At 52.2% G+C, this 12360-nt stretch overlaps 1 protein-coding gene across 1 annotated transcript; it reads left to right on the top strand.

Annotated features, from left to right (window-relative positions):
- Window positions 1–9999: 9999 nt before the first annotated feature.
- LOC106809272 (sodium/potassium/calcium exchanger 1-like) lies at window positions 10000–11094 on the top strand. Its single transcript, XM_014812284.1, has 2 exons — window positions 10000–10259; window positions 10371–11094. Exons 1-2 carry the CDS (start codon window positions 10000–10002, stop codon window positions 11092–11094), a joined length of 984 nt encoding a protein of 327 aa, XP_014667770.1.
- Window positions 11095–12360: the final 1266 nt, after the last annotated feature.

Genomic DNA, 12360 nt, shown 5'->3' on the forward strand with positions numbered 1-12360 from the left:
GCCTATATTTTACCGCGTTTAATTATGTGTAACAAGGCTTATGATTGGCTAAACGGGATATAATTTTACCACGATAAAAACAATTATTTATGAGTATGGCCAACCATAGGGAAGTCTTTGTTTTACACATCTAGATAAGCAAATCTACATATACAATTCTCCTCTGTCAAAGTAAACTAGCAAACATATGTTGCCCTATAACTCTCTACGTGGATACTGCGTCCAGGAATCATGGCATGCCGACTGGAAGGAGCTGGCGGGGGTCAGGCATGACGTACCAGCAAAGGGACAGCACGACTACTGAACAAAGCTCCAGTGGTGGGGTTAGGGTGGCATCCTGGGCAGAAACGCATTTAATGCTGCCGACAACAATATCCCATGCAGCCTCTAAAAAAATGTAATGCTGGTTGGATATTCCAATACAGTGACCGCTTCGCGTTTGAGGACTCATTCTCTGATATTGATTCCTGTTTATCGGTGTTTCTTTGAGGTCTAGTAATTATCTTTACAGGCGTTATAATCAGCGAGAACTACCAGGTGCGGCTGACCAATTGAGTAGCCGTGGAAACGCGTCTACGCAATTAAGCCGACTATAGCATAATATGTTAGAATGTTGTTTATGGAGATTTAGATGGAAATATTAACATTCTGTCATAGCTAGAATATTAACACACACACACACACACACACACACACACACACACACACACACACACACACACACACACACACACACACACACACACACTGTTTATAAATCGCATCGAGAAACACCGCAATAGAGTTATAACTAATCGAACATTGCACTCGGCTATCTTACACTAGTTCACAGACCATCTCGCCTAAGATTATACACTAGATATCAGGTTACATAATATAGCAACTATTTATATACCTCCGCCAACCAATCAGCGCTCAGCGAATGTGTCTTTGTCTTATCTTTGGGTGACTATGCGTTTACCGTTTATCGTTTATCGTTTGATGTTTACCGTTTATCGTTTATCGTTTACCGTTTATAGCAAATAAACTCCGCAATAGAGTTATAAATAACTCTAACCTTTAATCGAACATTTCGATCTTGTCTGTTTTATTAAGATCACACGCTAGATGTCAAGTTGAATAATAATAGATAAACGTACCTCCGCGTGCGCGCTTGTGTCGCCTTGTCATATATGAATCTCCGTTGAAAACCTTCAACCCAATATGATAGTCAACCCGTGAACGGATAAATGCGTGAGCGTCAGTTATTTAATCACGCGGGCAGGATTAACAATGGCAGCAGTGAAGCTGGTTGCGGTGTGTGTATTGTGCGCAGTCTTATTGCCGGTGAGGACACAGTTCCTGCAGCAACCATATGACACGGAGGCAGTTGAAGGTACCAATGTTACGGTGCACTGCACGATTGACCTTAGTTTCAATTTCGCGGAAGATTTACCCATTTCCGTTTATTGGTATCGTGACGGTTTCTACGTAAGTCCTACCAATGAAGATAGATATTCCTACATTGACGCCAACATGTACAACACAGGAAACTTTAACTTGCTAATATCTAACTTGAGAGTTGAGAAAGATGACGCAGAGTTCTACTGTGTATGGCAGCAAGTCGAGGTCGCGCCAGGTAGTGGCCCTTCATCTAATAAGGGTCATCTAACTGTGCTTGTGTCCCCAGAGTCGGTTGACATGTCTCTTATAGACAGCTCTTCATCACCGGATGGAACGCTACAGTTCTCTTGTGTATCGGAGAGCAGTAACCCAGCAGCTAGCATAATCTGGTCGCTGAATGGTGAAGATATCACTGCCGACTCCAGTCAAACAGAGGAAGCAGGTTCAAGAAACAAGACATTTACAAGAAAAAGTATCCTGAGTCACAGGTTTTCAACGGAAGATATTGACAAAGTACTTCGTTGTCATATCTTGATTCACCAACGTTTACCCGAAGAAGTTTTAACCGAGATTTTGTACATGGCAGACACCGTGACCATTAGCAGCAGCAACAACTCCAGTGATGATGACGTCATTATTATCGAAGCAGAGAAGCTGATTCTACGCTGCCATGCTGACGGCTATCCAGAACCATCTTACACGTGGTTGCATGACGACCAGGGGATACAAGCTGCAGGCGACGAGGTGGTGATCGAGTTAACCGAGTTTAAACACAGAGGATTGTACGCATGTAAAGCAACTAGTGTGTTTGGAGAATACATGTCGAGTAACAAGTTGAATCTGACCGTGTTAGTGCCAGCAAGGAATGTCACAATGACGATAGACGGTAATAATGTAGACGGTAATATGACGATACTTGCGGGATTCCTTGAGGTTAGCTGCACTACAGGTAAAAGCTTTCCGGGAGGAACAGTAACATGGAAGCTTGGTGATACACATATAGACGGAGCTAATACTTTACATGTGAGTGAAGTTGATGGAACTATAACGACGCACAGCAAACTGACGCGTACGTTTACCGCCGATGATCACGACAAAATACTTGCCTGTCATGTTGACATCGACGAATCATTCCAGTCACTGTCAGTCGATGTTCGGCTCAATGTACAGTACATGGTGCAGGTCAGAGTAAGCGGTGACAGTCAGGCAGGCGTTATGACTGTCAAGCATGGCAGTGCGCTTTGGCTGCTGTGTAACGCAGACGGAAACCCCGAGCCAAGTTATTCATGGCTTCACAACAAATCATTAGTTCATACAGAAGTGAACTGCATTTACGAAAGGACAGGTAAAAGCTTTCCGGGAGGAACAGTAACATGGAAGCTTGGTGATACACATATAGACGGAGCTAATACTTTACATGTGAGTGAAGTTGATGGAACTATAACGACGCACAGCAAACTGACGCGTACGTTTACCGCCGATGATCACGACAAAATACTTGCCTGTCATGTTGACATCGACGAATCATTCCAGTCACTGTCAGTCGATGTTCGGCTCAATGTACAGTACATGGTGCAGGTCAGAGTAAGCGGTGACAGTCAGGCAGGCGTTATGACTGTCAAGCATGGCAGTGCGCTTTGGCTGCTGTGTAACGCAGACGGAAACCCCGAGCCAAGTTATTCATGGCTTCACAACAAATCATTAGTTCATACAGAAGTGAACTGCATTTACGAAAGGGAACAGGTTAGTTTCGTAGATGCTGGTGACTACGCATGCTCAGCCGCTAACATTGTAGGAGTTGTGAACTCTGCTAATTCAATGTCTGTAGTCGTCGTTGCTCCCCAACCAAATACATCGAATACGGCTCTCATTGTCGGAGTGGTCATCGCTGCTTTGGTTTTGATCATCTTAATCATCGTCATCGTCGGCGTCTGTGCGAAGAGGAAGCATGACTCAGAGTCATCTACTTCTTCGACGGAGAGCGCCACAAATTATCACGATAACCCTGGCATTGGTGTTTGGACAACGGACATATCCCACAGTGTACCGAAGCAGTATGAGTCGGGCCTGGGGAAAAGCTACACCCAACCTCACACAACCTACCTACGACCGCAGTACGAGCCCAGTCTCGGGGAGAGCTACACCTACTCTGATATCCTACCTGAAGACTCTTACAGTCAGCGCGCCACGCCAGTAGATGGCGCTGGTTGGATGAGAGGAAGCGACGACGACGCTGACTATGTTATTCTTCCCAAGAGAACGTTAGGTTATGATCAGGGCTTTACGCATTCACACAGTGACTGGATTCCCAACAGCGACTCGTATCGTTATAGTGGACAGACACAGAACACTTCAGATGAGAGTCGCTTTAGCACTCTTGTCTGAACACTAATAAAAAAACACTAGACTTAGTTCTATGGCGTTATGAAGAAACTTCTATAAAAAGTATATGTATTAAAGTAGATAATGGACTATAGGAGTCAGTTGCCTGAACATTTCACAACAGCGCACGTCCTGTTGCATTAACACGAGAAATGCAATACTATGTGATCACGTCGCGTTATATTAAAACACAATTGCGGATTCGGAAGTCTTTGATTTTCTTAGACACGCTTTTCGCATTCACAATTAGGAAGTCTTTGATTTTCTTTGCGGATAATAAAATTAATTACGAGATTATACACAATAGGTGCGTTCACACTGGCGCGAATTAGCGGGCTGCAAAACCCGGTTTTTGTAGCTCACTAGAAAAACTGAGCTTTTTACAAGTGTGAACGCAATTAGCTCACTAAATCGCGCTCCAAAAGCACCGCTCCTAAAGACACACTTCCGACTAGGCTGTTTTGGAATCAGCTCACTTATTTGCACCGCGGCGTGATATTTGCACCGCGGCGATTAGCGAGCTATATTCGCCTGTGTGAACAACGACACAATCAGCTCACTATTAGTTCCGATATTAGTGAGCTGAGCAGCGCGGTTTTTCTTGTGTGTGAACGCGCCTCATGTGAGACGTGGTTTCGTTCCTGTATCACAGGACATATACGCGCAGTCAAACGCGCTGATCTAACAAGTTCGGGTTTATTGTTTGTCTTAACAATACAAGATTTTTGTTTATTGTTAGTTTGTTATTACATCATAAAACACCGTAGTCTATGTACATTACTATAAACTGACGTCAAGAAAGCATTACAAGTAAAATGGGCCTTGTCGTGTAGTGGGGATATTCCGTCAAGTGGCGTATTTTATAGCCATGGTGACCGGTTGGCCATTTTTGTGTTTGAAACGTGATCGGAATACTTTGTAGAAATTTGCATCATAGAGCGGGCAAATGTTTCAAGCGGAGCATAGAGCATGAATCTTTAGTTATTTAACATGCATAAAGTGTATGTTGTGTATGCGACGTAACAGTGTGAGTATTTTTAATCAATTTCTGTTCGATGCTTTTTCAGGCCTGCTGCCTATGGACGCCTTCTACTGTTGTACAACACAATAAATATGGCCATCGCGCGGTGAACTATGTGTGAGGTGAATACGTTCACATGCGGATGTTTCATATAGCGCCCGGGCGCGGTGAAATACACGCGATAGCACAACATACACGCGGTTAGCCGTCAGGAGTCAGTTAGATAATAGAGAAAGGCAGAGAAAATTTATATGCAAAGTGTGCCCTCGCGCGGTGAAATACTAACGCGATCACGAGCTAATAATACCTTATATATTATTAGCTATTAACGAGATGTACGAATACGTTTACATGCGGATATGCTATGTTGTCGCTTCACCCGCTGAACCCCATGCATGATGACTCATCAAAATCATGCGTATATCAACTATGGTTAGGGTCAGAGTTCTGTTTAGTGTTAGAGCTATGGTTAGTGTCAGAATTAGGCGTAGGTTTAGATTTAGGGTCAGAGTTAGGGTTAGCACGCACGTGCGTACGTGCATGTACACTCATACACACATATACGCACATAGGCGAGCACACGCACATAATTGTACACACGCGTGCACACACACAAACAGGTGCACGCGCATACTCTTCCACACAGCGATCTTATATACAAGTGTCATAGTACCAAATACCGTCTATGGTGTGGTGGCGATTTACGCATTAGTGGTACGGGAAAAAACACGCAGGCGGCGTTGGGCTATGGGGTTTGTGGGGAGGGGAGGTAGAAACAAATCCCCCGGCAAATGTGAAATGTATGACGAATGGAATTATCTTGAGTAGATACCACAACTTCTCAATAAAGAAAATAAGTCAATAAGTTAATAATTAAAATTTCAACGTTGTTACAACGTTGACTTAGTAACTCTTTTTCAACTGTTGACTAAATGTTGTTATCACAACGTTGATTCAACGTACAACATTCAACGCATATTCAACGTTGTTTCAACGGTGACTTAGCAACTTTTTTTCAACTTTTGACTAAATGTTGTTATCACAGATGTAGCGGCGGCCTGATTTGCGCGCTCACCCGGGTCATGAAAGAGAGATAGTGCGCGCCGGCGGCGAGATAGTGTGCGCCGGGGTCCGTGCGTCGTGCGCGCCGGCAGGCGAGATAGTGTGCGCCGGGGGTGCGGTGGTGCGCGGCCGGCGTCGCGAGATGCTGTGCGCCGGGGGTGCTGTGCGGCGCGAAGATGGCGCCGCCGGCGGCAGAGATATGTGCGGTGTGTGGCGCGGCGGAGATGAGTGCGGGGGTTGTGCGTGGGTGCGCGCCGGCGGCGAGATAGGTGTGCGCCGGCGGCGAGATAGTGTGCGCCGGGGCTGTGCGTGGCTTAGGCGCGCCGGCGGACGGAGATAGTGGGTGCGCCGGGGGCGCGTAGTACGGCGCCGGCGGTAATACGGAACACCACCGCGAGCGCGGCGGCTGCTGGCACGACGCGCCGGCGTGCGCTGGGCTTACGTGGAGTCGTGTCGCCGAGGGCGGCGGCCGGGGGTAGGCGGCACCGGCCGGAGAAGGCTAAGCCGGGCTCGGAAGGTACGGCGGTGCATTAGCCCCCCTGGGGATCTTACTTGCACGCTGCTCATGCTAGCAGCCCTGCCAACAGGTCAGCAATGACAAATGGCTCTGGTTTTAAACATAAGCCTGCGCAACAATGTATTTATTTTGTCCAGCGCGGTTAGTAAGTAGTATTTACAGCTGGGCCGATTGTATATTCTCGTCTAGCGACTTCGCGGATTGTGTATTGCACGTTGCATGCAGGTATTGTGGGCGCGAAGCCCTGTCATTGGCCTAGGAGATGTGGCGTCTTAATACGCGATGTGAAGACAAGCATTGCGCGTGCGCGTGTTGTACTTTGGGCGTGGAAGCTTTGTCATGTAGGCCTAAGAAGATGTGGGCATCTTCAAAACCCTCGATGTGGCAAAGCCAGTGCGCGTGCGCGTGATGTACTTGGCGCGGAAGCTCTTGTCATTGGCCTAGAGATGTGCGTCCTTCAATCCGCGATGCGCGCAAGCAGTAACTAACGCGCATACATGTATTTCAGCGCGCGAAGGGTTCTCATTGGTTAAGAGAAGTGTACCTTTGGAATCCGCGGGGTATATAAGGAGTACTTTACGAGCAGCAATGAGTTAAGTTAAATTTAGAGTTAAAAATTCGAGACTACTACACCAGGGACTAAGGTTAGACAACAGTTAGTGTAGCCAGCTAGGGGACACACAAGAGAGAGTAGTTAGATAGGATGAAGAGGTTAAAATTAGCAGCTAATAAGATTAGTATTAAGTACATAGGTTCAATTGAGATATAGAAGAGTAGGATATAGTTTAGGAGTAAACGTAAACAATTTTGACCGGGGGGAAAGGGGTAGGATTATGATTGCGATGTCAACCCAAGGGCGTGTAATTCTACTGTTTTCACCTCCGCGAATGCGGAACATGTTTTTGTGATGATGAAACGGCCTCTCTTTAGAGCCATTAGAAACGTATTCCGGCTTGGTGGTAGTCTACTCTCGTGTCGAGCTACCATCCACGCACACTCAACGCACATTCGCAGACGGCCGCAAGAGCCGGCGATTAAACCGCCGGTAGGTAAAGAACACAACGCACAAGGTACTATACGATCACTAAAAACGGTGGAGAAGAAGAGCGCGAAGAATACGGCACACATTGGTGCTGCGTGAAACACGCGACACACAGCCCAAAAGATAGAAACGGCCGTGTGGTTAAGGTGTGAACAAGAGGATCCCCAAAAACGCCACATTGGTGCCGTGTGACCAGGATTTTGCGGAGAAGCTTGAGAGCCGGGAATACGAAAGGAGTGCAGAAGAGAGATGCCGGTGATTCCCCGAGGACCGGATAGAAGAGACACCTCCGTGGTATGGGATTCGACAGCGATCTCAGGCGATACCCCTGCCGGGTACGGCGTAGGGCGCCCTATGGAGCAGACCGCTGCGGCTGGAGCATACCCTCAGTCGCCCGGGTCGGTGACAGGGTCGGAGACAGTGAGCGACGACAGCCCGACAATGATGGAGCCATACACCGACTACGCCGACGACGTAACCCCCACGCCCGGCGAGCCGAGAGCGCAAGCTCCAGGCGTAACGCCGAGGCCGGCTGGGCATGTTACGTTCGGTACGACCGAGACTCAACTGAAGACGAGCCGGTGTGGGAGAAGCGATATCCCGACGCCTCGCCGAGCCGAGGCTGACATAGAAGGGTACGACGGCGAGGGATGACAGAGCCGGAGGCAGCTCGAGGCGTATCACAGCGCGATCGAATGAGAGTGAGGCCGTTTACTGGGCGGGAGAGTACCACCCTAGAAACGTTCTTACAGAAATTCGATATAGCCGCTGAGTATAACGGCTGGAACGAGGCTGCTCGCACTGCGCAGCTCGCGGCAGCGTTGGAAGGGCCGGCGGCGGAAGTCATCGACGGGTGTGCAGAGAACCTCTCTGAGTCCGCCCTCCGGGCTGAACTGCATAGCAGATTCCACCCGGCCGGGCAGGAGTTGCTACACAAGGCAGCTATGGAGAAACGCCGACGACGGCCGGAGGAGACGTGGCTGGAGTACGCCAGGGAGTTGAAGAAACTCGTCAGCCGCGCGCTCCCGAACTCCACGCCCGACCAGCAGAGTGAGTGGGCGCTGTGGAGGTTTGTTGACAACCTACCGAGTGTCGGCCAGCGCGTATACGTGCTTGGCCAGCATGATAAAACGGTAGAGCAGGCTGCCGCACACGCGACGGAGTACGAGGCGATCGTTGGGGCAGATGCGCCGTGCAGGAAGCCACACGTAGGACAGGTTGGACAGAACGGGGGCGGCACGGCCCGAGAGCCCACCGGTCCCGTTGCCGGGCAAACCCCGGAGAAGCAGACGACCAGCCGTTGGACGCCGGAGGAGCTAGCCGACCTGGCACAGATCATGCGTGACGTCTTCGGACGAAGCGAAGTAGATCGTGACCAGGGGCGGCGATTCGACTACCCCATCTCGAGGCGAGAGCTATCCTATGGCGACCGTAAGGCCGTATGGCCGTTGACGGGTCGCGACGACCGAGGCAGACGATACGGAGGTCAGCGAGAGCCGATTATCTGTTTCCGATGTGGGAGACAAGGCCATATGGCGCGAGAATGCCGTGGTGGCTAACCCGTCGGCCAAAACGAGCACCCCGATAACCGGCAGTCGGCGCAGGTGGTGACCGACCGCCCGACCACTAGCACACCGCCGGGAAACGAGTAGGAGCCGGATGTAGATCCGCACTTCCGGCCCAGGGAAGAGCACAGCGTCGGATACCGAAACCACACGGTCACGTTGGCCGAGTGCAACCTCGACCGTCGTGGCACGTAACTGTAATGATGTACGGCCGACCCGTCGAGTTTATGGTCGACACCGGCGCTGATGCCACCCTGTTGGACCGGGGAGTCTACGAAGGGTTTCCTACGGGAAAACCTTCATTGAAGCCGGCTAGCATGGACATGTATGATGTACAGGGAAAACCGTTGGACTCGCTTGGAGAGATAGAAGCCGAATTTTTGCTCGGCGGGGAGAAGTATGGACAGGATATCCTTGTAGCAGAGATGGGCACGAAGTACGGCATATTGGGCATGGACTTCCTCGTTAGCCATAACTGCCAGGTGGACGCTGCTCGCGGCCATCTGACAGTTTGATGGGCCGTCCTGCACGCGCTGCATGGAGAAGCAGAAGCTTAGAGCCACGGCGGGTGACTGCTGTCCGGCGAGTGATGGATTCCCCCGGGGTGCGCGCCGGTGGTGGACGGTTCGTTGGCAAACGGCCGTGGAGAAGAGACAACTGGCGATTGCTTGAACCCACGGCCAGGTTCGCACGGCAAAAGGGCGCGAGGCATCTTGAATGGGGCGGAGGTCTGCAGTGGTACGTTGAAGCGGAAGTTCCCCTCATAGTAGTTAACATCGCTGCATGAGATGGTAGCGTATAGCACCGGACGAAGAACTAGCTCACCTAGAAATAGAAGTGGCTGGTGCATGGCACCCGTTTAGCCGGCCCCTCCCCGCCTCCAGAACACAGAACGGATACACTGGTCCCAGCTGCCTCAGCCTTCTGCGGTCAGATCGGTGGAGCCATCTGCTGATGCCACCTCACCCGTGGACAAACGGTCGAATTGCGCGGAGCTGTCGGGCCACTAATAGTGACCTGTTTGCGCATGCCTGGGAAACGTTGGGACGCCACCGACCGGATGCGCACACGATCGACACAGGCGAAGCACTACCCGTCACAAGCAGGCCGCGACGGGCCGCTGGGACGCCAACACGTCATGGACGCAGGAGATCGCCGTCGGCACGAAGAAAAAGCGGCGATCAATCACGAGGTGAAGATCGCTGTCGGGTCGCAGAAGACGGCGGATCACCGCGCGAAGCGTGAGCATCGCCGGCCGGCAAAGAAAGACGGGCGATCACATCGAGGGTGAGAGCGCCGGCGACCGAGAAGACGGCATCTCATCACGAGGGTGAGATCGCCGTCGGCGACAGAGAGTACGGCAATCCACCGCGGAAACGTGAGTCGCGTCGCGCGTAGAAACGGCAATCATACCGAGGGTGAGATCGCCGTCGGCGATAAAGAAAACGGCGATCACCACGAGGGTGAGATCGCCGCCGGCGAAGAAGACGGCGATCACCACGAGGGTGAGAGCGCCGTCGGCGACATAGACGGCGATCCCCACGAGGGTGAGATCGCCGTAGGCGACAAAGAGGACGGCGATCACCACGAGGGTGAGATCGCCGTCGGCGATAAAGAAAACGGCGATCACTACGACGAAGGTAAAATCGCCGCCGGCGGAGAAGACGGCGATCACCACGAGGGTGATATCGCCGTCGGCGACAAAGAGGACGGCGATCACCACGGGGGTGAGAGCGCCGTCGGCGACATAGACGGCGATCACCACGAGGGTGAGATCGCCGTCGGCGACAAAGAGAACGGCGATCACCACGAGGGTGTGATCGCCGTCGGCGATAAAGAAAACGGCGACCCCCACGGGGGTGAGAGCGCCGTCGGCGACGAAGACGGCGATCACCGCTGGGGTGAGATCGCCGGCGGCGAAGAGGAAATTGGAGGAGGGAAAGAGCCGCATCCCAGACGACGGCGACGCCCGGCGGGGGAGCTAGAAGCCTCCTACCGCCGGCGGGGCATCGCCCTGATGGAGCCGGGACGCAGAACGCGTTCCCAGCGTGTAGTACGCCCACCAAGATATCTCGGCTTTATACGGAGATGTAGGTGTGGGCGGCTACGGAAACATATGTAGTGCGTACGTACGATTCGCCTACCTCAGAAAGTTGAGGCGTAACGGCAGTGGAAGGAGTCGGGAGAGACCAAGACAGCGCCAGCCGGGAAGACGCATCCGTCGAGTTTTTATCTAGGGGATGACTTAATCATCCCCTAGTTCGACGGACGGAGCGTCGAGCGTCATCGGCGAGGAAATTCGGTGGCCGGTCAAGGGGGAGAAGGCGAGGAGACTCTCACGTGGGAGGAAGTGGAGGCTGTGGTGTATTCCAGCCAGAAATTGAGAGATCGCCCCAGGGGAGGGGTCACGCCCTCTGCTGGCGAGGTACGGTATGCACACCCGAGGTCGTCCATGATGCACTATGCGCGACCACTCCCCCTTGCACCGAGGAACAGCATAATCCCTAACGCCGCAGGAAGGAAGCCGACGGACAGCCATGGCTGTCGCCAGTGTCGAGAGTGCCGCCCCACTGGCGTCGCGCCCCGCCGAGAGACGCGGATCTGTACAGGAGGAGGAGGAGAAGTACCGGGATGACCGTAGTGCCGCTGGAAGGTCGGCCGACGGCGGTCGCCACATAACGACCGGCCGCGAACGGACGGCCGACGTAATTCGGAGAGCCGATACGTGCAATGAGACCGCATGCCGCCTACCACAGGGAGAAAGAGAGAAGTTTACCAGGGATGAAACGCGTATGCCGCCTGAAAGGCTCTGCCGACGGCGGTCGCACATAACACGGGCCGACGTCGGCGGGCGACGCTAATTCGCAGAGCCGAATTACGGTTCCGCCCCGGAAAAATGAGACGCAGCGCCTAACCGACAGGAAAACAGAGAGAAGTTTACCGGGATGGACCGGTAGTGGCCGCGTGAACAGGTCGCCGAGCGGTCGCCACAATAACGACCGGCCGACGTCGACTCGCGGACGTTAATTCGGAAGAACCGATACGTCGCAATGAAACCCACCCGCCTACCACAGAGAAAGAGAGAAGTTTACCGGGATGACCGTAGTGCCGCGAAAGATCGCCGACGGCGGTCGCCACATAACGACCGGCCGACGTCGGACGGCGACGTAATTCGGGAGGCCGATACGTCGCAATGAGACCCAGCCGCCTACCACAGGGAGAAAGAGAGAAGTGAAGTTTACCGGGGCGACGGTAGCGCCGCTGAAAGGTCGGCCGACGGCGGTCGCCATATGGCGACCGGCCGAGCGGAGACGGCGACGTAATTCGGTAGAGCCGATAGCGTCGCAAGGAGACCTGGCCAGCCTACCGCAGGAAGGGCAGAAGAAGT

Source organism: Priapulus caudatus, unplaced genomic scaffold, assembly GCF_000485595.1.
Source record: "Priapulus caudatus unplaced genomic scaffold, Priapulus_caudatus-5.0.1 Scaffold341, whole genome shotgun sequence".
In the NCBI taxonomy this organism is placed as follows: Eukaryota; Metazoa; Priapulida; class Priapulimorpha; order Priapulimorphida; family Priapulidae; genus Priapulus; species Priapulus caudatus.